This window comes from Austrofundulus limnaeus, unplaced genomic scaffold (genome assembly GCF_001266775.1).
Source record: "Austrofundulus limnaeus strain Quisiro unplaced genomic scaffold, Austrofundulus_limnaeus-1.0 Scaffold1192, whole genome shotgun sequence".
Taxonomy (NCBI): Eukaryota; Metazoa; Chordata; class Actinopteri; order Cyprinodontiformes; family Rivulidae; genus Austrofundulus; species Austrofundulus limnaeus.
Genome location: NW_013953594.1, coordinates 39,134 through 64,633, shown reverse-complemented (window position 1 = coordinate 64,633; position 25,500 = coordinate 39,134). Strand labels below are relative to the sequence as shown.

The following is a 25,500-nucleotide window of genomic DNA, read 5'->3' as shown; positions in this document are numbered from 1 at the left end:
ATAGAGGTAATTTGATAATTACTTTCTGTAACTTTCATATGGAATTTGCCCAGTGGTTAATGACAGAGATATGCACAAAAACATCATCACCCACCTTCCTTTAACAGGTGGTGAAATGTAAGTTATGACAGGGGTTTACAGTGACACCTGGTGGAGGAGAGCAGTACTGCAACAGAGATCTGCAATCTGACATGAGATAATTTTTGTTTTTCCTTAAAGAAACTCCCATAAAGTGAAAATTTACTACAAAATAATGTATCAGCTAATAAAAATTGCTTTTGTAGTTTGGTTTAACAGAATATATGAAAAAAATTAATGAAACCATGAAGAAAAGGATGTCCTTAACCTAGTATTTTGTTGTACATTGAGGCAATTGATTTGTAATTTCAAACTTCTGCACCTGTCCACAGGCATTTTGAGCAAACCACTCCAGCTTTCAGGTTTGAAGGCTTCCTTCTCCAGATGTTTAACAGTATTTAGATCAGGGCCCAGGTCACTTCAGAACAGTCCAATTAAACACGTCTAGAATGACAAGAAGTCCAACACAACTGTTTTCAACTGAAGACACGTAACGCTGATGACTTTTCTGAAGGTACCATCTTGTTTGTAACGACCAGTTTCATTCGCTTTTCTTTAACATTCAACCAAACTTCAGAAGCAGCAACTGATTTTCAGTGTTTATATTACTTTTGCCAAATGCTAGTTATTTCAGTGAATTTTAGGGTAAAACCAAATGATTCACATACTTAATAATTTAGTCACGACACACAAACATATTTTTGAATGTCAATTTATTCATCCAGTAGTTCACCATACAAATCTGTTCAAAATACTCAGCAACCATCTCCCTGAATTTGGCTGATATTCTGAGCACTGACAGTAAAATGACATAAAACAGGAATGTGTTCAATTTTATGATTTCAATTTTATGTATTTTGCTATTTTTTTTAAACAAAGTTTTTTAAATTTATGATCAAGGTCTAGTCAAATCTTTCCTAGACCTGGCAAAGTCAATCCTTTTTTTTAAGAAATAATTTATCATTTTGCAATGTTTTCAGAGTTTTAAGTTTTTCGATGTTTAAGTTTTTTTTCTTTTTCCATCGGTGAAGCAGATTTCAAAATGCTCAATCTGAAAGACACACACAAAAAAGGATTGTCATCGTTAACACTGCAGTAATTAAAATATCTGTTAATACTGCCTTACATTGTGAACATGTTCTGAATAAATAACTTTCTGGGACACAAACCTTAGACGCTGGGGACACCAGCAGGGGTGGTTGACTTCTGGGCGGCCTCTTTAGCCTGGTGAGCCTGAAGCACGGCGACAGCCTCATCAACCTAAAACATTTAATGAACCACAGCAAATGAAACATTGAAACTGAGTCTACAGAACCAAACGCACGTTAAATACGGCCACATGGACTGACCTTGGAGCGCAGTGACTCAGGTGACTCCAGCATGTGAAGCAGCTCAGAGTTGTCGATCTCCAGAAGCATCCCGGTGATCTTACCCGCCAGACTGGGATGCATGTTCTGGATCAGAGGGAACAGACGCTCACCTGAAAGGACACGTCCAAGAGTTCAGGACAAAACAACAGAATGTGTGGAGTAACCTAAGAATGGGCCATGAGGACTTCTGATCTACTAACCCAGCATCTGCTTCTGTTCCTGAGGAGGTGCAGCAGCCAGCATGGAGGCCGTCAGGGGCTCCTGACCTTGGACATGGACCGCGGGCTGAAGGAGGTGAAGACGTCAGATTGATTAGTCAGTCCTGGAAGTGACTAAAGATCATTATTAAAACACTGTCATGCTTGTAGTCCTCAAGGTAGAAAAAACACTGAAAAGGTCACTCTATAACACTGAGAATTCAACAGAAACTACTGCTGGCCTGCCCGGGACAGAGTGTCCTAATCCTTACCCAAACAGGGATGTAAACTAATGTTTTATAATACACGGTCATTTAATTAAAAAACATATATAAATGAAAATAAAAAAAGAAATGTAGCATTTCAAACACGTAGAAGGGGGATATAATCATCGTAATTCCACATTCTCCCACTGTAGAATATGTCACACAGAACTCAGCATTTATTCATCAGCAGCAGTTGATTCAGTATTTTCTTGTATTTAACTGAAATATTGTGTCAAAAGGATAAATCCTCATAATTTCTTCCTCCCTCTCGCAGTACAGCACACACATCGATGGAGAAGAAAAGAAGATGTGGATGTTGAAAAACACCAGTAATTCTTACTTGCTGCATGGGGACCTGTGGCTGGGAGGCCATGTGCTGCTGAGGGTTGCGCACACCGGCAGCGTATTTGTACTGAGGCATGGCTCGTACCGGGGCGGCAGTGGCCGACGCGCCGGCAGGGCGCTGGCTGAGCGCCTGAGTCGCTGAGGACAGAACAGCGGGTAGACATGTTTAAACACACCTGCGTCGACAAAACAGTGGAACCAGAGCAAACTGCAGTGTTTGGATACTCACGCATGCGTTGTGAAGCCATCATGCGAGGGACCTGGGTGTTGGCGGTGGTGGCAGCGCGGATGGTGTTGAAGGCCTGAGGCCTGGGTGCTGATGGGCGCATGGCGTTTGGCATGTTCTGGAAGTCTGGACAAGGAGAAAAGCAGAAATGTTACAGAACATTCACTCGTTCTACAGCAAACTGAGTGAGGTGAAATTCCTGGGTGTCATCATTGACGGCAAGCTGACATGGAGACCTCAAATCTATTGGAGTACTGTATAAAGTCAGGGAGTTATTTAATGACAAGGCTCTGCTTGTGTTGTACAATTCAATAATTGTTCCACATTTAATTTACTGTATTGAAGTCTGGGGTAAAGCTAGCAAAGCAATTACAGATCAGATTTTTGTTTTACAGAAAAGAGCCGTAAGAATTATCGTGAGAAAAGATTACAACCATCCATCAAATACATTATTTTGCAAACTGAAAATTTTGAAATTCTATGATTTGGTTGACTATAATATTTTACTGTTTATGTACAAGGCTCACAGAAACTTATTACCTTCCAACATTCAGGTAAACTTTGTTAACAGAGACAGTTGTTATTATCTTAAGGGGATGGAAACGTTTGTGAAGCCATATTTTCGTACTTATTTGAGAGAAAGATGTACTTTAATCAAGGGTATAGGATTGTGCAACGGTCTGGAGGATGATCTTAAAAATGGCAGATCTATTTAAGAGACAGATAAAAGCTAGTGTTCTGAAGGTATAGGGGAAAGTAAAATGTGAAGCTATATGAATTGTTGTTTGAGTTGATGTTTTTCTTTTTATTTAATATTGTTTTGTAAATTATGTTTTGTTTGAATATATTCTGGGGATAAAAGGAGCAGACATTATAAGATTTATTCTTCTTCTGCTACCTTTCATTTTATTTTGATTTCTGTATTTTCTTTGTTTTTTTAATGAAATGAATGAATTTTTTGAATTGGAAAAAAACAAATAAAAACTGAATTGAACTTTAAGGCAATGTAAGGTCACTTACGTTGAGGACGTACTCCTTGAGTTGCCCAGCGGGGGCTGGGGCGGAGCTGGGCCAACTGGTTGGCAGAGTAATATGCAGCACGATTCTGAGCCTGAGGACAGGGAGAGTTTTAAACACCAAACCAGTGAAATGAGTTGATTCGACGCAGAAGGAGCCGCTGGCTGCAGAGGAGGCTCACCTGTGGTATAGCAGCCATGAAGTAGCCTGGAGTTGGGGCGGGCTGATACGGGTTGAGAACAGGGTTGGGTACGGCACGCACGGTGGCCATCCTCTGCATGTACTGGTTGGTTAGATGGGCCTGACGCTCCTCCTTCCTCTGAGCCAGAGCCACATACAGAGGCTTTGTAGCCACAATACGGCCGTTCATTTCTGTCACAGCTTTGGTGGCCTCCTCTGGGGAGGAGAAACACACGAAGCCAAACCCTTTACTGCGACCACCCTCCATCATTACCTGTGAAAGAGTTAAAAATAACAAATTATTTTCATAGCTACAAGCTGCATCACACGATTACACATTTCTTATAAAATGAGTCACTTTAATGTTAAAAGGGCTTAAAATCCTTGTACCTTTGCACTTGTTATTGTACCAAATGGAGAGAATTCTTTGCGCAGACGCTCATCATCCAGGCCATCGTCCAAATTCTTCACGTATAGATTAACACCCTGGTGATTGCAGCAATTACACATTTGAACAAACATTAACGATCAGTTCTGCGTTGCCTAAATATTGAGAGGTTTTGAATGTAAAGCACACCTGAGAAAGCTAAATAATGTACACTTTGGCCTGTTCTATAAAGCAACATAAGCAGAGTCTTAAAACTGAAGTAATGCAGTTCAACCGGTAATAAAAAGGTAATTCAGGTTTTCCTGCTTTGAAAAAAAAATGTAGCATTTAAAATCAGGAAGTTTCAGAACAGGAAGCTATGTTAGTTTGAAAATTAAGTTTTGTTTTTTTAGCACTGCCCCGGAACAAAAGCTTGAACAAATCATCATCTTCTGCTTRAAAAAATAAACTTTATTCCTGTCAGCTTCATTTAGAGAGGGTCAGAGGACCAAGAGATAAAAAAGTGAAACTAAAATCACTGAAGTCATCCTTATCCGGAACAGAAAGAATAAAAATGTTGAGTGWGCTGGAAAATGAAGAACTACCACAGCAATTCAGAAACAAAACAGTCCTGACTTGAGACATAAAAGGTCATCATACTAAAAKCACTCAAAACTACTCAGATCTCACGTTACTGCTAATTCAAACATGAAATAAAGAGAGCCGTGTCTTACCGACACACAAAACAACGAGAAGACAGTGAAAGCAGCAACAAACCTGGTATCTGGTCATGCGATCCTGTTTCATCTGCTCAAATTTGCGTTTGAGTTCGTTCTGACGCTCTCCTTTCTTCTGTGCACGACCCACGTACACCTGCCTGCCATTCAGTTCTTTGCCGTTCATGTCGTCAACAGCCTAAAAACAGGCACAAAAGCATCATTTAAGCGAGAGGCCGTGGCAGACGTCCTCTGAAGTATTACATGAAACTCATGCAGACCTTCTGTGCGTCTTCATGTCTCTCGAAGCTCACAAAACCAAATCCCTTGGATTTGCCACTTTCATCAGTCATAACTCGGACACTGAGTGCAGGCCCTATAAAAAAAATGACACGTTAATCAACACGGAGTAAGTCTTACCTACCAACTAGTTAAATGTTAAACCTCTTGACACCTTACCATATTTGCCAAACAACTCTTTCAGCTTCTCGTCATCCATGTCCTCGCCAAAGTTCTTGATGTAAACGTTGGTAAACTCTCTGGCACGTGCACCGAGCTCAGCCTCCCTCTCTTTGCGGGATTTGAAACGTCCGACAAACCTGTAATGAAATTATCAACAATTTTACTAACAATTTATATAGGCTTCGTTTTCTTTCAAACGTAGCGAGTTACCAGAAACTTTAGATGAAATCTTAAAAGGTAACAAGGTTCACAGTGCATAGACTGAACTGTCTGTACTTTTAACTTTCACATTCCATATGAGAACAGTACGTTGTGTTAAAACCATGAACCTTTCTCCACTGCAAGAGTTTTAAAACAAAACCAAGGACTCTGGCACTGATTGGTCAACACATTTGACAGCAAGATGCATTTCAACACAAACATGAAACTGAGATTAGGTGTAAGATTAATAAAAAAAAACAGGACTTTCCAAGCATATAGTCAGCAACGCCACTTACACTTTTCGGTCATTGAGCAACATGCCGTTCATTTTCTCAATGGCACGCTCAGCTGCTTCGTGGGTCTCAAAGTGCACAAAGCCGTAACCCTTTGAGCCATTCTCATCACAAACCACCTTGGAATGAGGCAGACGTCATCGTGTTAAAACCATTCACAAACACCATGCATTATAAACCAGCTTTATCCTGGTAGAGGCTTTACTCGTGCCAATTAGATCTATAAAACARAAAACACAAGCTGAACACAAAGACCACTTCGACATCTACCTTGCAGGAGAGGATGTTTCCGAACGCAGAGAATGTGTCGTACAGGGCCTTGTTGTCAATGGACTTGTCCAGGTTCTTGATGAAGATGTTGCCCACTCCACTCTTCCTCAATGAGGGGTCACGCTGAGACCACATGATGCGAAGAGGCCTACCCTTGATCACGTCAAAGTTCATTGTGTCCAAGGCTCGTTCAGCTAAAAACAGCAGCACAGTTTAGTGTATTTTATTACATCTTGAGCACTACAGTGCACTATGTGAAACGCTGACGGTGCTTTAAGTCAGTGGTTCCCAAACTTTTGATCTTCTGACCCACAAAATATTCATGGCAAAAACTTGTGACCCCAAATATTACTGGTCTGAGTACACAAACTTTGTTAATAACCCTAAAACAAAGGCTACACAAATATAAAAACTTATTTATACTTATTTTGTGCTTTTGTTATAATAATAGGGAAAATATTACATCCCCAATTATTTTATTACCCTTTAAATTGATACACGAAGTGCAGTGTTTCCCAAATTTTTCAGCTTTTGACCCACAAAATAACAGTAGACCTGTGCCCACAACTATTTTTGGATGATAAACATTTGTATCATGGGCATAGTAACAATATTATTCTACATGTATACATTTTAAGCAACTAAGGCAAAAATGTAATTAATTTAGAAAAAATTTTCAGGACCCCACCTTGATGTTTCAGGACCCCACTTTGGGTCCCGACCCCCAACTTTGGGAAACACTGCTTTGAGTCATGTGTTACTCAGACTTACCATCCGCTGGTTGCTGGAAGTTAACATAGGCATAGCCAAGCGACCGGCGGGTGATCATGTCTCTGCACACCCTGATGGAGAGGATGGGTCCGGCCGGGCTGAACTTCTCGTACAGCATGGCCTCAGTAACGTCCGGGTGCAGGTCTCCTACGTAGAGAGAGGCCATTGGGTAGCTGGGCGCGCTGGGATTCATCTTCGGCTGCGTACGTTTTCAGAAATGTGTAAATTCGTTTTAATCGTGACCGTCAGTCGACGCGGGGGAAGAAAAAATGGGAGTCCAAGTCTTCTTTTTGGCCTTAAAAAACGAGCGTGGGAAAAACACTAACAACGTGTGCTACGTAGCGTGATGGGCAAAATGTCGGAGCGTGGCCTAGTACCCAGTACGGCTCGGAAAAAAAATACAATTTTTAAACTTCAGCTTCTTCACGGTTACTGAGAAAGCTCAATTTCTCACAGAGTAAGAAACAAATAGTGTTACGTAATAATCAGGACGAACAAATCCGTTAAATGAAGAAATAAAAATTCCACAGGCAAACGATATTTACCCACGCTCTCAACAATGACGCTAGTACAGGTAGCTTGCTAACGACGTTCTGCTCGTTCCGTTTCAGGGCAGCGGTTTGTTTGTTTTATTTTATTTTTTTTTCGCGTTTGCTTGGGTAGGCAAATTAAATCCTGCTTCACCGATTTATTTTTTTTTCTTATAAAAATATGTCTGCGTGTGCTCTCTAGTTTTTGGTTTGTTTCATAATAATAAAAAGTGTGCCGAGGCTAGCTCCGGAGCACACCCTACGCAGACAGATTACAGAAAGGAAGGACGACGGAACTGCGGCGCGTTCACCAGCCGTGCTTCACGTGCGAACCAAAGTCTCGCGAAACTTCTCAGTTCATATACTCGCGATACTTTGTTTTTAAAACCGTGGTTTACGTGTTTCATCTCGCGAGATTTCATTTCAGTAACACTATGCAAGATGGCTCGAAGTGTACCTCAGATGGCTTGATTAATCGCTCTACTTTTGACTAAATCATTTTTCATAGTTTAGTAACAAATAGGTTTCTGAAATATCAACAAGAAAATTCTACTTTTAAAATCCTCTGTGATGCTGTGAAATACTGTCTCRAGCACCTATTGAGGGCATATGGAAACAAGTATTCTTACTTTCTTATTGCCCAGTTATTAATAATGGATGTACAATGTGTATATACACATTCAAAATTATTACTAAATGCATCAAAAACCTCAGATTTTGTGGCTGATTTGTAGGAAGAGTTATTCTTCACAACTCTGGTTCATTCTTGGGTTTAATGTCCAGATCATCAGTTCTATTTTATTGTATAAACACATTGTGAAATAGATGGGATCTGTAATTTACTCCTAAAACAACATAAAAAGCCAAATTACAGTCTGCAAATGCACAAAAGGGGGAAGACCTTACATTTCTATTACATCTAAATCAGGCAAATGGTGTATGATTTGTAACAATTTGTAGATGTGCCTCCCTTAGACTTTTTAAGAGACCAACAGTAATGAGACAAATTCACAATCATAAATCAGAATTACTTTTTAATATTTGGATGCAAATCTTTTGCCTCTGGCCTGAAGTCTGGAACACTGACACCAGATGCTGGATTTCATCCCTGGGCAGGCCTCTACTGCACCTGTCTTGACTTCCTGCTTGTTATTMAGATATTTACCTCCAGTTTTGTCTTCATGTAAAACGCAGCTCTGTGGAGATCAGGTGATTGACTTGGCCAATGCAAACTTTGTCATCTGAACTCTACATCATGATGTCCCCACAAAGACAGGAGGAAAAGGAACAGAAACACAAATGTGACCCATCATATTGAAATGAGGATTAAGTCAAATTTGGTCAAAATGGCCTGATTACATTTTCAGATTCTTGGCTTTAAAAGCTACATTTTGATACCTGGATCATTCTGATATTGTAATTAAATCCATATGTATGACTTCATTTGTCTTGTTGGTTACAATTATAAATATTTGGCCTGAATCCTAATTTTATGTCATTTTAATGAGGAATATTTGATGTCCTTATAAAGACAAAACCTCAAATTATATTTGAATATTGAGATTTCCCAGCTAAAAAGAAACAAAACTTTGCTAGCTCACAGGGAAAATCTCAAAATTTTAAGGCGTTTTTCCTCAAAATCAGGTTTTTTGTTGCCACTGCTCAAAAAAGTGCTTCAAAATTTTGTTTTATGATTATATTTCAGGCAGTTCATTCAAATGATACATTGATAAGGCATTTATTCATTTTATTTTTGACAAAATGCAATTTTTGTTAACATTTTAGTCAAAACACTATATTTGCCTATTTCTCCAAATACCACTTTTGGACTTAATCCTCGTTTCAATGTGATGGGTCACAAATATACAAACCTGTGGATATCCTAACTGGGCTTTTGTCAAGACTCATAGGCTGACCACTGTATCACTTAAATAAAAAAAGGACAAGGTGAATGTTTTTTTGTTTGTTTTTAATTCCACTAACATGGCATTACACATTTCCCCCAGATAACAGTTATGCTCAAGTGTTCAGTATGAAAACTCCAAAGGCAAAGCTAACAAACCCAAAAAAACCTTCCTTTCTTCTCCACAAACTACCCCTTACCAACAGTTTAGACAAGTACTGAAAGACGAGTAAAGACAAAACCTAATTTGAAAAGCAGTAGTTATAGAAAAGGTGTTTTTTTTTTCTTACTGCGGTGCTCATACAAAACAGCAACAATACAAGCTTGTATGCTCTTGTTCTTCAATTTTTCTATACCTACTAATAGATACGTTGATGTAAAAAAGCAGCCCCCCAGCAAAATGATTTAAAAAAAAAAAAAAGAACACAAACACGGAAAGTTAAACATTTGACAGTAAATGGAATGTAACCTGTATAAACCTTGCCTTTTATCTCCAGCAGTCCCCGTTACATCATCATTGTATTTTTCTGTTGCAATTCTATGGGGCGATAGGTGCTGCCCAGTCAGGTGTGAGGAGCCAGCTACCGTTGAGCAACCATGGATGGGCCATCTAAAGATTAGGTTACTCAAAACATTATTCACTAAAGCAAATATGTTGTTTTTTAAAACTTGCAAGTCATGAGAATAAAACTTGTGCTTGCACCTTTTGGATTTCTTCACCTCAGGTTAGCAGCTACAGCATCATGCCTCAAAGTACACTAACCTCCCCATCACACTATTAAAAACTTCCTCTCTCCCACCCCATTTCCCCCCACAGGTACTACAGAACAAATGGTAAACCAAAAGTAGTGAGATGAGTTGAGACCTAAACAGAAGAACAATGGCTACAGTTTGATGTTGACAATGAGGTGGATGAAGATCATGATGAAGGTGGTCCTGGATGATGGCAGGCAGACAGGGATGACTGTTAGAAGGCAGCTCATTCTTTGGGCTCCTCTGGTTCATCTCCATCATTCTGGGTATCAGAAGTCCACAGCTGAGGACAGACAGGACAAAGAGCAGAGGAGCATTAATATTCAACCTTAAAAGACATCTGGTGCTGCATAATTTACAGGTAATCACTAAAGCCTCCTCATTCCCCTCAAAGTCCAATCTCAACAAACATATCAAATTTATATTTCTTCTGCTGTGCTGATGGGAACAAAGTCTAGTTTTTCAGAGAGCAGAGTAATACATTTCTATTAAAACCAACCGTTTGACCACCTACAAGTGAGACAAAGTCCAAATATCTCAGGTCATTATTAGGGCTGTGTATTTGCAACAGTTTGGCAATACGATACATTTCATGACAGAGGGGTCACGATACGATATATCACGATATATTGCGATACTGTAAGCAAGTTGCAATTTTTCTGTCCAAAACGTCTATTAGATTAAAAACTCAGTACATTTTGTATGTATTTTATTGTTTCATATTTCTTATTTTACCCATGTTTTCAATTATTAGACCAAATTTGCCAATACATAGTTTGAAAATATTTTTGTGGCAGCTTTTAGACTTTAATATTAATTTACTAAAACAATATGGTCGCCCAACACACTTAGCAACAGCCTATATGATAAAGTTCAGTAAATGGATGATATGAAGCTGCTGAACACAGTTTCTGGGATCAGCTGACTTGCATCTAGAACGTTTTTTGCATACCGGTGGGCTATATACACTACAGCAGGGGAGGTCCCGAAAACCAGTAAAGAAATGGAGAAGCTAAACAACACAGCTAAATCTCTTAAAATGAAACCATTTTTGAAGCGAACACAGCAGGATTAACTTAAAGTYTAAGGACTTGGACGCGATCAGATGGACACTGAGAGCAGCAGACAGAGTTTTGTGTCACGGGGCATCTTAAGGGGGAGCGCCAAGCTCGAGGAGCTAGACGCATGCCTGCCTGCCTAACGTGACAGCTACAGCTGGAAAAAGAGTGCACGAGACACTTAAATTTGACTTAAAATACAGACATTCTGATTAATAAGGGACTGTTGGTAACCTTACCTCAGCTTAGAAGGCAGCAGGTGTCAGTCTTTTCTGCTCATATTCAGCTATTGGTGCATGATGCTAATGTTTACTCACAATGCTAATGCTACTGCTCTCTGACTCCTTAGGAGTAGAGGAGCCAAATGGCTGGCTCACTGCTGCCGACTAGCTGTCAGAGGAAGAACTAGAACATAAAAAGGAACCTTTGGCAGGAAAGTTGACATTTTAAAACTTAATTAAATATCGATACAGGGCTTTAGAGAATCGATACAGTATTGGGAAATGAATTATCGGGATATTTCAGTGTATCGATATTTTCTTACACCCCTAGTCATTATTTTTTATTATTTTTTATTACTTTATTTAACCAGGTAAACCCCATTGAGATCCAGATCTCATTTTCAAGGGGCACCTGGGCAGAAGTCTGCAATACACAGCAACCTGGTTACAAACAAAATTGATTAATACATATACACAATTATAAAACAGAATAAAACAATTTAAAAACAGTGACACTGTTTAAAAGACTCTTGTTGCCTTTTTTTAAGAATCGCTCGAAATGAATCCAGAGAAATCAGTTCTGACATTTTGATTTCAGACTGAAGCTGATTCCAGGCTGAAGGAGCCATCACACTGAAAGCTTGCTTTCCTTTTTCAGTTCGGCAGTGAGGAACATGCAAAAGAAAAATGTTGTTGGAACGTAAAAAATGGGAATTAACAGATCTGTGTAAAAGAGAGTTTAAATATGCTGGTGCCAAACCGAGTAAAGATTTATAGATCAGGATCATCAAGTGATTGCTTCTCCGTACGCTTAAAGGAGGCCATTTAGCTTCTGCATACAAGTTACAATGATGTATTATGTGCAGAGTGTCTTAAGAATACATTTTCGTAGTCAGCAACAGTGCACAAAACAACATCATAAGAAAATGTATGTGCATCACGTTTTAGATTTGGTTGCAAGGATGCTGTCAGCCCTAAATCAAATTCATTCGAATATCTGTAACTAAAATCACGACAGCCTTTCTTCTTAAAAAATACGGTAATTGTTTCAATTGCAAAAAGCAAATTGTTTTGATATTTTCTGAACATGTTTGTTTTCAAATCAGTAAATTACACATTCAAAATTAAAGACCAAGCCCTTGTTGGAGGAACCCATATCAACCTAATTCTTTTATTTAAGAATTCTCTCTAAGATCACCTTGTGTTGAGTAGAGCAGACTTATTGTTTATTTGGTCAAATCTTGAAATTATGTGTGATCTCATGAGGTGTGTTAGCAATCAGATGATGGATTGTGAATGACTTAACTACTACCACACCAAGTATGTTAATATTTGTCAGACTGGTTAAGTTATATCCATTTTTGTGTTTACTAAGGTCTCTTGTCTGTGGAAACCATGTTGAAAGAGATTAACTTTAAAAAATGTATCATTGTGGATGAATCTGAGTTTCATTAAAATCTGTCCAATGGTTCATGGTTCAATCTGTCTAATGTTACAAAGGTCTGTAGCCAGCACAGCCCCCTTCATTCTTTGTACCAGCATAGTTCAACTTGATCATGCTGCTACAAACATACAGAGTCAAAAGGAAACTTACTGTCAGGTTGTCTCTTAATAGCTGCATAATTAGTGTACTGTCTTTGTACGATTCTTCGCTCAGGGTGTCGAGTTCTGCAATGGCATCATCAAAAGCCTAAAAAACATAAATAAAAAGGAGAGTCAAAACTTCTTAGAACCTAGAAAACTTTGTTAAAACAAGTTTAAATACTTTTAGGTTTAAAGGCAGTGTGTCAATATAACGTGTTATAAAATTACTTGTTTGGCCAGTTTGCAGGCCTCATCAGGAGCATTGAGGATCTCGTAGTAGAACACTGAGAAATTGAGGGCCAGACCGAGGCGGATCGGGTGTGTAGGCTGCATTTCTTTTTTGCTGATCTCAAAGGCCTCGTTGTATGCGCCCCGTGAATCTGTTATAATTCCTAGAAGAAAAGCAACCAAAAACACAGATTAAAGTTTCAATTAGTTGTGTTGCAGTCAACAGGCTTTACCCAATATTTACTCGTTATGTAATTACAAGAACTTATTGCACACAAACTGACTTTTCAACCGCAATCAGTGAAGGTAAGTAAGTTGTCAAGATCAAGTCAATTTTCAAAGTCTATAATGACTGTGCTGTAGGTCCTCAAATGACTCAAGTGTTATATATTCCACATTTGGAAAAACAAATTTGTATTTAAAGCTTACCATCCTTCTCCTCTGCTGTAGCCACCTCAGCCAAGTAGCGAAAGTAATCTCCTTTCATCTTCAAATAAAATACTTTGCTCTCTGCCGTGTCTGCTTTGGGAATCAGATACTTGTCCAAGAGAGTCTATGACAGAAAAAGAAGAGTTTACACTATTACAAAAGCTCAACAGATTTTCTAAAATCAGTTATTTGAAATCACATTCACTGTCCCAACAACAGCCTGTTTAACAATGTCCAAAGAAACATCGCAGATCTTTTTTTGGACAATATCTAATCAAACCTAATTATGATCAGAAACAAGCCCACTGGGCTGGAGCCTGAGACTTTGGATGAGCTATGTGACAGATGCTTCACAGAAAGGATCGATGTATATGTAGATAACATGAGAGCTCAGGAGATGAGAGAGGAGAAACCAAGGAGACAAGGGACTGAAGATGGCCAAGAGAGGAAGAAATGGTGGTGTGATGGGAATCGAGGAGGACTGGAGTATGGATGAAAGCTGGTGGGGGTTGGAGAAAGAGAAACCAGGCTGCTGAACTCCTGATGAGAAGTGGGTCATTCACGCAACCCAGCTTGGCACACTACAACACAAACATGCACCACTTGATAATCTGTTCATGTTCCTAACCTGAATACAAGCTGGAAGAAGATGCTACATGAAAAAAGTGTAAAAATGGGGTGGGGCATTTATATTAGAATGATCTAATCCAAACAAAAATGATTTGATTGTATTTGACTGTATTAGGCAAACTTTTTAAAAATCAAGCAGGCATAAACCCTTTCATGATGTGTAAAATCACAATGAAAAAATAATCTAAGCATGATTAATGCTTTTATCAAAAATAGGATAAGTCTGAGTCCATGAAAGCAAAGGTCACAATATAGGAAGCACAGATAATATTTCCACAACAGTGAAAAAATTATTACAAGATAAATAAAGRCAATAAGTGTCTGGTTTTGCTGAATGATCTTAAATGATCTTAAACCGGTGTAAGAGATCAGAGAAGCCCCCTGGGATCTGAATGTAAAACTGGGACACAAGTGAGGGCAGAGCTAAAATCAGAATATGGCTGTGGCAATATACAGACCAGATCCAAGCTGCACTCTAAAACTGTGCATGGTATCTGAAAGAATCAGATTTTTAAAACTATTGATCTTTTAAAGATACAGAAGCGTTTTCTAAAAGATCTCACTGTGTCTGTGGAACAGTAAAAACAACTCGTGAGTTAGCATGAGTCTGTAGTTTGTTTATTGATCTGCACAAACAGTATGAAACTCTGAGTGTTAGATTGCAACTTACTTCTGAGAAAAATTAAATTAAAACTCAAACTTCTGACTTGTTCAAATGACACACATATTCATAATGCCTGTTTGCATGGCTTGAGCTGACTTAAACAAATTTCTGTGGTTCTTACCTAATGTGTTTTTAACAATTCACTTCTTTCAATCACTGGCCTGAGTTTGTGACCATAGGTGAAGGTAGTATAAGTACAAAAAACTGATGAAGAGTTTCATCACAACAAACCAGCACATAATCTGCAATACGGCAAAAGCTGCACAGATTCATGTGTCGAGGTCTGTTGGTAAAGTGTTGCTTTGTCTGCCTCAACAGTTATGGTTTGCCAGAATCTTCTTGGAGATGATCAAGAGTCTATCCAAGGCTTCACTGAACTCCTCCCACATCTGAGCCTTTGCCTCAACAACAGCCAGGGCTGCAGATTGCTTGGCCCATTGATACGCCTCAGCTCTCCTTTGAGTCCTACCAGCTAACAAGCCTTGATGAGACTTCTGTAGCTTGACAGCCTCCTCGACCTGGGGTGTCCACCACAGTGTTCGAGGATGGTTGCCACAAGAGGCACCAAAGATTATGCAAACACAGTTTATGGCAGCTGTCTTGACAATGGAGGCTTGGAACAAAAACTGTGACAAGCATATAATCCAACAACAGAACATTGCTTGGGTTCAGATCAGAGACTGTTCTCTCTCTCCGATCACACTTTTCCAGGTTACACTGTTGCTTCCCATGTGGGCATTGAAATCCCTCAAAGTGAATGAGTTCTAGGCTGGAGCACCTTCCAGCACCCCTGCTAAGAACTCCAAGAAGGTTGAGTACTTTGAACAGCTGTTCATTGCACAGACACAAAGGTTAGAACCCAGGCTGTGCATTGAGGTGAGCTCTGAGTAACTCCCAACCTCACACACAAGCTCAGACTTCTTCCCCAGCAGAGAGGTGACATTCCTCCATGTTCCAAGAGCCAGTGTTGATAAGCTAGTCAGAGGTGCAAGGCCTCACTTTACTATGGCCAAGTACTACAGCTGCCTTTCACAGAAATTTGCACCCACTCATATGGTACCCCCTGCAGGTGGTGGGCCCACAGAATGGCAAACCCATGTAGCTCATTCAGGCTGAGCCCCATGAGTTGAGGGCCTGGTCACTAGTAGGGTTGGGCACAATCATATCGTCTGCAATTAATCGTCAGAAAAACATTAATCGGTTAGTTTTTAGCACTTGACGATTAATACGATTAATGCCACCAGGCAGACTGACTGGATATTTCCCCGGTCAGTCCGCTCGGTGCTCCTCTCCGCTTCAAATATGACGAACATTTAAACAAAAGTTCTGTAATTTATTTATCAACACAATTTAAAATTTGAAGTATAGCCTGAAGTCTGTGGTTTTGACACAGTTTGAAAAAGATTTTTACGAAGAGCAAATCTTTCCCACTAAATTGGCCGTGTGACTTGGACATAAGGGTGTCCAGGGACTCCAGGGGATTAATCATAAAATTAATCGTTATCGGCTAAATACCACAATTAATCGTGATTAATTTTTTAACCCTAGTCACTAGGCACTCAACAATGAGTCCCTTTCCTAGGTCTGACTCCACAGTAGGGCCCCAAAGTCAATCAGAGCAGGAAGGACTTCAATCCTCATATTAAAAAAGGTTATATATAGCCCCCTCCTCCTCATGTGAATGTATATAAAGCCACTGCTGTAGGCCTGAACAGGTTAAAATATCAGCCTTGCATCAAAACAACATAAAACTCCTCCCTTTTACTTCAAAAAACATGTCTGCTTTAGACAAGAACTTAGAGAATGAAAGCAAAAATGTATTTATTTTTTTAAACTCCACTGCTTTGGCTACCTTGTGCATGTAACCAAGTCTTTAAACAACCAGCTTTCACTAAATAAAACCAGCTATCTTACATTAGCCATATGTTGAACCTACTTTCCTCCTCTGCCCATGCTATCACCCTCCCTCCTTCCTTCTCCATAAAGCTGTAAGCTGAAGTACAGGTCAGGGATGAAGAACACTGGTGGGTCAGCTTCTGTAATTCTAGGATTAAGACCCTGAGTCATCATTGGGCAGAGAATATCCAAGTGAAGAAGAACGGCATAGGACTTGCACACGAGCAATGTATTTCATATGCAGAAAGGAGCAAAATATTGTAAAATAATAAGTTTTTAAATAGCAAAATCAGTTGACATTAATGGAAAAACTGATTATTATAAGGCAAGCTTGAACTGTAAATTTAATATAATAATCTGGTTCAACAATACAAGCATGTTCATAAAATACATATTTGAGTCTTTTCTTTCTAAGGATGAACTTTAAACAAATATTTATTTTTAAATACAGGGATCACTTTAGGAACTTGGTAGTCCGTGTCTTACCTGTGGTAGACAGCAGTAGAAATAAACTATTATTAACAGCTGTCCAGAATAAAACCAGTAGATATAAGTTTAACCATCTAAAACCTGCCAGTGTAATGCAGCATAATGTTGTTTGGTAACTGCTACCCCCAAAAAGAAGCAGAAGACGTGTGGAGGTACATCAAAGTGAATGATTGTGACAAAAATAAAGCAGACTGCAAATTATACTAAACAAAACTGTTCAGACAAAATCCAGCTTTTTCAACACAATCAAACTGAACTTTGCGTTGTGATGTTTGTTAAAAAGGTACAGATGATTTCAAAACGTATTTTCAAGTCATTGCAAGAGAGTAAACATAATCACAGGGGTTTTTAGGTTGTCCGACACAACCTGTTTTTGTTTTGAGCAGCCAGATCCTGCCTCCTGATTGTCTGGTGGAAAACCAAGTGAAATCATGCAAATTTAAGTTAAGTTTGCCACCGCAGCATCAGATTTCTGTCATCTGTGGAAATGTAAAGAGGAAAAAAACTTGTGTTTTGTTGTTAGAGTTGTTTAATCAGTTATGATACTGGGTTTAAGCTGATGGGTCTTTCAACCAATAAAGAGAACCACAGTGAATGTTTTATTCAATCAGAGAAGGACGGGTCGTGCTGTCTGATAGACAGCAGGTGTGCGCAGCAATCTTCCCAACTTCGATCCAGACCAAAAGCGAAAGCTTTCAGGGTTTCCCAGACTATTTTACCAAGGAGGACAACATCTTTTATATTTATTATATATTGGAAGCACATGCCAAACATTCCGTGTTTGTGTAAGTCAAACTTGTGAGCTCTTAGTGAGTCATTTTTGAAGCAGAGGCTCAGAGGCTTTTTGACTGCATTTTCATCACAAACTGCCTGTGACAATCTAAATCTATTAAACGTTAACGTGTTTGCAGCATCTTCTTTAGCTTACAGACGTGCAGCTTGCTGATGTGACCAAACTCCTGATCTTCAAAGGAGGAGGCAGTGCAGCAGCATGCATTAATTCTAATAATTAAACAACATTAACACTAATAATATTAAAGACAAATATTTATTTGCCTCAGATTGTAATATAGATGCGTCTCTGTTTGAATTTAATTCCCCCTCCCCCAGAATCACAAAGTTCTTTCTGTGAAAGTCAGCTTCAGGTGGTTGAGGTTTATACTAAATATCTGCAAAAATTAATTCCACCAGAAACAACAAGSCGTTGTGGTTGTTTAAATCATGTGCTAAACTTGATTATATTTAGAACCATACTGAGGTAACTGTACTGTGATAAATGTAATTCCAGTCATTGTGAACTGTTGTATTACCCGACCCCAGATAAGTGGAAGAAAACGGACGGATGGATAAACTTGCTGTCGGTAACTGTACTGTGATNACTTGATTATATTTAGAACCATACTGAGGTAACTGTACTGTGATAAATGTAATTCAATAAGTACAAAAAATAAATAGTATTAAATGACTACATGAGATGAAATCCAGTAAAATATCCATCATAAGTGAGAAATATGTCTATCTGGTAAAAATTATTAATTTATTCTGTGCAAAGAACTTCCTGTGCTGTACTTCTATATCAGACAACATCTCAGGTGAAAACACKGAAATGACAAACAAATAGAAAAGTTGTTTAAACCTCTCTTCATTCAGAACGTCATCAATCTTGAAAATCTAAATGGTGCAGGTTCAAGTTTTCTTGACCGTCATATACATATTATACTCCTCTTTATATGTAAACCTTTTGACATGCAGGAAAAAGCTTGAGTGTGTGGTACTGGGGTGGGGGGTGGCAATTTTTGGGTAACCTGCAGTTGTAGAAAAAAATGTCCCAAGTATTATTTTTTTCTGCTTTAATCACTGAYCCTTAAACACACTGTTGCTGTGTCCCAAGTCAGTGGCCCACACTGGCCACACCCTACATCCTGGGATATTGTCAGCCACGTAGGATATTTTGATGCAGCCAARGTTTTTGGGGTTCTGTCGGTTGCATGAGTGGATATAAAATTGGGACAGCCTATGGTGCGGGACAATGACGTTAGTGGCACACAAACGTACACTATGTTGGCTGCAACCRCTGAACTGAGACAGCATGRGAGTGCCRTTTTTTGCAAATAAAGTCTGATGACAAGGAAGAGGATGAGGAGAACGAGGAAGTTCCACTCGCACATCCTGAAACAGTCTGACACTCAGAAGCTTGAAAAGTTTAAGCAGACTGGAAGATGACTGAGTACATTTGTATAGAGTGCAACATACTGATTAAATCACATTTTTCTTGAGATTTTTTGGCTATTTCAATTGAAAGGTTGCTCAACCAGATTTTGTCATTTCCTTCCGTCTACCCTGTAACAGGACTTGTAATAAGTATTCAAATTGAAGTATTGTTGTAGGGGTCACCTAGGGGTGGAATAAACGTTCCACCTGTCTTTGACCCTGATCTCCGAAGGCCTCCTTTAAAGAACAGAACTCTGTTCGAGTTAAAGTCATAACATGTTTTCTTAAATAGTAAAGATACGTTTTATTTCAAAGACAAGTGGAACGTTTATTCCACCCCTAGGTGACCCCACATTGTACTCAGTTAAAACTATATGTGTCATTGATGCACCCGTACAATGAGGACACTAGAATAAATAATAATGGTGATGTAAATTAGGTATGTGTCAGTACAGATAGGCTTGAGCAAAAATATCATGGAGGCACAGTATTATGTATTTCATCTATCTATATCAGTAGGGTCAGGCATTTCCTGAACTTAGGGCAAAATAAACAAATTTGTGATCAGCTTTTTGTTCACAATATTTGCCATCAAAGCTGATATTCTAATTCAAACAAGTATTAAGAATAAATTTAAATTCCAAATATTACTGCTCTGCTCTTTGTATAGTAACACACAGCCTGACAAGCTGATGGTAGAAAATTAATTAGCATGCTATTATCTTCTTATGTTTTGGTGAGTTTCACCACTCCAGGAGCTGCGAGCTGACGAGGCTCGCTTTCAGCTTTATTTTTGTCCCGAGTTCAGTTTGACGAGCTGCTGACCCACATTGATGCAGATACCTCCTGCCAGGACAGACTGCAGGCACTCGATTTCAGGTTAGTGGACATCACTACGTCACTCAGTGGAGTCTCTCTGATTGACACACCACGCCAAGCTGCAAAAGTTCAGATTTTCCAACTCCAGCGTTCGATGCACACTCGAAACGCACAGCAGCACTTCCCGACGCTCCTTGACGCACGTCCACCAAAGACTTTGCATGTAAACATGACGCTCGTAATGTGTTCGGTGTGACCGCAGCATTGGTGAGCCTGAGGCAGTTACATTTTTTCTCTAACATGCTCATTTTTTGGCAAACATGTTTTTACAAGTTTTTTACCTCAAAAGAGAGGTGGTTGTTGCTCCACCAACAAGCTGAAATTTACAACCAACCAACATCTTTTCTTAACGATCATAAAGGTTTGGTGGAACCCTTCCACCCCTCCTCAGGTACTGAACACAACCAAATGATGGCTTGTTAGAGCAACAGGTGGACATTTTTCTCTGGTACTTTATTTAAAAAGGTGTTTAATCAACAGGAATGGTATAATGAAAAAACATTTAGTGGTTTTGACAAGACGTTACCTAATGTATGATCTAAAAGAAAATATATTTCCTATATGGTTGATTAAACTTTGAGTTTAGCATCATTCGAGATGCATGAATTTGGCTTTGCTAGCATCATACCATTTTTTATATTAGGTTACTATTCCTTTACTTATTTACATAGCACATGTTAAATTTAAGGCTCACAGGCTGCATGACCCACCAAAACCCCCCACTTGTCAGTGTTTATAAAAAAGATGTGTTGAAACGCTGTTTCTATGCAGGAAATACTATGTAGAGCTCAGTTTATTAGCTGTGCTCAGCTGTAACAACGAGACGAGGAATGGAACGATTTCTGTTTAGTCAAAGTTCAACAAGCTAAAAACGTTAATACCATAACGCTCATGTAATCCTCAGTGAAAATGAATTTGACACCCCTGATTTAGAGCACCAGACAAAGTTTTATGGGACAGAAGGAAGTGAACACTGCATACTTGAGCATTTGTTCATTTATCCCAAGTCATACTGTCATTTCAATTTTAAGCACTGTTATCGCACATCGCAGGTTTTCCAGATATTGTGCAACCCTAATTTATATTTAATACTTTATACGCAAAATAAAATAAGAGAATTTTCTAACATTTGACAGAAATTAATGAGATCACATTTAATTAAATATATATATGACAAATATTGTAAAGCCAAATTGACAGGTTTGCCAGATCACTTAGTCTTAAACATCATGGTTAAGTTTATGACCTTCGCGAACATAAATTAAATGTACAGTAAGTCTTTTGAAATGTTTGATCCCGTTCTTGCTGAAATGAACTCAGACTGTTGCAGTCAGGTTGTTTCTTTATAAAAAACATCATGTAGGCTACAATGCCTGTAATGATCTTTTCAAGTGCAAATAAGTTTCCAACTTATTCAGCCGTTCACTGAGTTTTCCAATCCTGTCAATGCTTCAAATCTAACTCAGTTCAACCCAAATAATTTGGAGTCTTTTCCAGCACAAGGTTAGACTACAGCAGTAAAACTGAATACGCTGAACAAAAAACAGTTCATCCAATATGCGATACACTAAACGTAAAAGAAAAAAAAAATGCTGTTAGAAACTGAAAGTCAGCAATAGGGATGCACGATATATCGGTATTGATATCGGTATCGGCCGATATTGGTCATTTTTTAGAATATCGTATCGGTCRGATATGTAAAACTGGGCCGATATTAACGTCCAATATTGATTTCCCACTTTTTATCTTTGTGTTTCTGTTTTGGGAGGGGAGATGATTGGTTGAGTGGCATCTGTTTGATCATGATAGTGATATTGATGCGGCGTAGCCAGGAATAAATGAAGCTGAGCCATGTCAGAGGTCTGGTTATTTATGGTATCAAAAAAAGACCCAAGTGTGTTTGTGCGTATTTGTATAATATATTTTGTGTGTTTGTGTAATATCGGTAAATATCGGTTATCGGCCATAACACCAATAATTATATCAGATATCGATATCGGCTGAAATTTTCATATCGGTGCATCCCTAGTCAGCAACATAAATCTCACCAGAACATCACCGCAGATCTCTTTCAACTCCTTCTCGATTTTTTGCCGGTACTCTTTGGCCTTCTGCTGCTTGCCCTCGTTGCTCTCAGTCTTCTGCTCGATGCTGGAGATGACGCGCCAGGAGGAGCGACGAGCACCCACCACGTTCTTGTACGCCACAGACAGCAGGTTGCGCTCTTCATTCGACAACGTCTCACCCTCCTCTGTCACTTTCTTCATTGCGGCGGCCATGTCGTCGTAACGCTCAGCCTGCTCGGCCAGCTTGGCCTTTTGGACATTTTCCTTTTGAGATGGCTCGCACATGACTGCTCACTGAGAGATGGAAAAATAAATAAATAAAAAACACACATAAGAAAAAGAATTAATGGCAGAGCATTCATTAATGTAATGCATATCACCTGCCAACTTGCAGGCCAGAATTCCAAGATAAATTTTAAAAATATAAATAAATTGTGCTGAAAAGTTATAGTCGTTTTGGTCCAACGTAGCAAATGACGTTTTGTGCAATGTCATTTGACATGTTAGTACTTAGGATGTTTTGAAGATCACACTCATCCAATAACCACACCCAAATTAGCTCYTTTATTTTCTATTTTACTTTATTTTTTTGCAAAACTTACTGGCATTTTAGGTTTGCTAACATAGATTAGTTGTGGCAGCCATTTGGAATTTGGCTGCCTCTAGTTTTTTGTTGTTGTAAAGGTACACCCAATGATAGGGTTGGGCATAATCGTATCGTGTGCAATTCATCGTCAGAAAAACATTAATCCATTACTTTTTGCCACCTGACGATTAATACGATTAATGCCACCAGGCAGACTGACTGGGGATTACTCCGGTTTAGTCTGCTTGATGTTCCTCTCCACTTCAAATARGACGAATATTAAAAATAAAGTTATGTATTTATTTATCTATCAACACAATTTTAAATTTGACGTATAGCCCGAAGTCTGTAATTTTGGCACAATTTGGAACTGATTTTTATGAAGAGCAAATCTTACTCACTAAACTGGTCATGTGACCAGGACATAAGAGTGTCCAGGGACTCCAGGGGATTAATCGTCAAATTAATCGTTATCAGCTAAATACCACAATTAATCGTGATTAATTTTTTTGCAAATATTGCCCAACCCTACRCAATGATTGAGTTTCCCTAAAACCGGTCAGGTGGTTGAAGACATTTTGCTGACAGGGTAGACAAAWTTTCAAGCAAAAATTCACCTCAATGTGTTGTGTCCACCAAACTTTATCCCATTATCAATAACATTGACTACATGTTTACCATCTTGGTTTACCATTATTGATTAGCTGTGGCATCCTTCTTGAAATGGGTTGGCACCATTTCTTTTTAGATTTTGTTAAAATATGTCCTATAGTTCTTAAGATGTTTTACTGACAGTAGATTTTAAAAGTTATTGTAAACGTTTTGAAAACAGATCTGATAAAGGACTTGGGCTCACACACATTAAATTTTAGGTCAGAACCTGTGGAACTGGATAAATTTGTCTTGTTCAGCTCTGGTGGCCATTTTGAATAGAGCTTACTCCAACAAATGTTATTGGGGTGCAGATGTCTATCCAATGATTACTTACCGAGAGCTTTATTAAAATGAATCTACACGTTTGAGATATTTTGCTAACAGACACATGAAGAAAACACATTTATGGGCCAATACCTCATAAAAACACATATCAGGTTGAGGTTTTATACTCAAAATCCACACAAAAACAAAAGAAAGAACAAAACTTTGTTGTATGTAGTGACAACTTCCTTTTTTGTTTAATTTTATACAAGTGAAGCACAACGGCAGACAGAAACGTGTTTCTGAGCGGTCATGTTCCTGTTATAGGGAGGGGCAGGTGCTAAATACCTGAATAAGAACTGGAACTGTTTAAACACGAAGAGGAGACATGCTTGTGGCAAACAAGGAACAGGYCTGAGGGGAGTGCGAAGCTTTGACGATGAAACAAAAACTACGTTTTATGGTTCAACAATAAAAAGTAACAGTTTACTRAAGGAAGGCACGAAAAGGCAGGCTAACTTCACGTCTTTTTCTGCGCCTTGTCTTTCACGCTCACCACACCCAGCCTCGTACCTGTGGCTTCTGTCTACCAACCGGAAACCGAAGTTTCAACAGAAGCGCTTAGGACTGGACAGACTTTCACCCACTATGGATTTCATAACACGTTTTTTTTTACGCTAGAGACCTAACCGTGAACCCAGAAAGACCATTTCTAGTCAAAAACACCGTCCACTTATTACAATTCAACAGCAACTATGTCATGGCCCCCTTGCGACCAGTTTCTAGAATATGGCGCCAACTATTTCCTGAAACAGAAGCGCTCCAAGTTGTGAAAACTTTACAAGCGAAAAGACGGTGATTTTGCTTTTTAGTTACTGTCACAAATTATATAGTGCCTGTGTGGAGCATTATAATAAAAATGTGTTTGCTAACGGATTATGTAAAAACATTAAATTTGAATGTTTTTTCCTCCCCACCAGAACATCCTTATGCTTGTCGAATTAACAGCAACACCAATTCAAAACCAGGCTTTAACTTTAGTTAACAGCTTGACATTTTGTTACTAGTAGAATATGAGTGTTAGCCTACACCACACACACTGACACGCCTTCCATTCCTCGTTCGGCGTGCCATTTAGAAACCAGCAATTAGACACATCCCGAGCCGTAACGTTAGCTAAGCTGGCCATTGTTCTGTAGTTTGGTGAGCGTAGCCGCTACACGCAACCCTACAGGGCGGTTCTATTATCGCGAGCTATTTTTTATATATACGGTTAACCAGATAAACTACGCTAACTACAAAGCACAGTTATTTAAACCCAATTACTACCTGAGTGCTGGCGGATGTCGGCGTACAGCTGATTCTCTCTCAGACCGCTCGAATGAATGCAGTCAACGGCGTTTCCTCCCAATCACACCGGTCCAACACTCCACCAGAGCAGCGCCGGAGCAAAGAAAGACTGACGTCAAACGTTACCGCGGCAACTGAGCGCAAGGCACTATGGGAAGTGTAGTTTGCTTCAGCAACACTGCCTTTATTTTTGACAAATGGTTGAAGACCAGTTTTTTTGTACTCCTCCAGATTAATTACTTTGTGTTTTCATAATAAAATTTCGGTCCTGTTGATATGGGTTTTATTTTAAATCACAGTTTTGTAAATAAATACAGAAACCAGCTGAGATCTTTTAAAAACCCTA

At 39.0% G+C, this 25,500-nt stretch overlaps 2 protein-coding genes across 2 annotated transcripts; both read right to left on the bottom strand.

The window, feature by feature from the left end:
• Positions 1–774: 774 nt before the first annotated feature.
• On the bottom strand, positions 775–7,567 carry LOC106534504 (polyadenylate-binding protein 1). The gene is made up of 15 exons (XM_014031158.1): positions 6,760–7,567; positions 5,989–6,182; positions 5,722–5,837; positions 5,222–5,361; positions 5,044–5,138; positions 4,824–4,961; positions 4,070–4,165; positions 3,681–3,953; positions 3,503–3,593; positions 2,486–2,608; positions 2,252–2,394; positions 1,649–1,733; positions 1,428–1,558; positions 1,248–1,338; positions 775–1,129 (listed from the first exon to the last, which is right to left on the bottom strand). Exons 1-14 carry the CDS (start codon positions 6,950–6,952, stop codon positions 1,249–1,251), a joined length of 1,908 nt encoding a protein of 635 aa, XP_013886612.1. The 5' UTR covers positions 6,953–7,567; the 3' UTR covers positions 775–1,129; position 1,248.
• Positions 7,568–9,241: 1,674 nt separating this feature from the next.
• Positions 9,242–25,254, bottom strand: LOC106534502 (14-3-3 protein zeta). The gene is made up of 6 exons (XM_014031155.1): positions 25,134–25,254; positions 22,283–22,594; positions 13,466–13,589; positions 13,037–13,200; positions 12,819–12,914; positions 9,242–10,228 (listed from the first exon to the last, which is right to left on the bottom strand). Exons 2-6 carry the CDS (start codon positions 22,583–22,585, stop codon positions 10,172–10,174), a joined length of 744 nt encoding a protein of 247 aa, XP_013886609.1. The 5' UTR covers positions 22,586–22,594; positions 25,134–25,254; the 3' UTR covers positions 9,242–10,171.
• Positions 25,255–25,500: the final 246 nt, after the last annotated feature.

What these genes read in the sequence shown, in the direction of transcription:
- LOC106534502 (XM_014031155.1), bottom strand. Translation starts at nt 22,585, where the DNA reads ATGTGCGAGCCATCTCAAAAGGAAAATGTCCAAAAGGCCAAGCTGGCC. An exon ending in TACAGCAGAGGAGAAGGATG is followed by an intron (nt 13,201 to 13,465) that starts GTAAGCTTTAAA and finishes CTTTTCTTCTAG; the next exon opens with GAATTATAACAGATTCACGG. An exon ending in TATTAAGAGACAACCTGACA is followed by an intron (nt 10,229 to 12,818) that starts GTAAGTTTCCTT and finishes GTCTGTCCTCAG; the next exon opens with CTGTGGACTTCTGATACCCA.
- LOC106534504 (XM_014031158.1), bottom strand. Translation starts at nt 6,952, where the DNA reads ATGAATCCCAGCGCGCCCAGCTACCCAATGGCCTCTCTCTACGTAGGA. An exon ending in ATCGCATGACCAGATACCAG is followed by an intron (nt 4,166 to 4,823) that starts GTTTGTTGCTGC and finishes TGCAATCACCAG; the next exon opens with GGTGTTAATCTATACGTGAA. An exon ending in CTGAGTCACTGCGCTCCAAG is followed by an intron (nt 1,339 to 1,427) that starts GTCAGTCCATGT and finishes TAAATGTTTTAG; the next exon opens with GTTGATGAGGCTGTCGCCGT.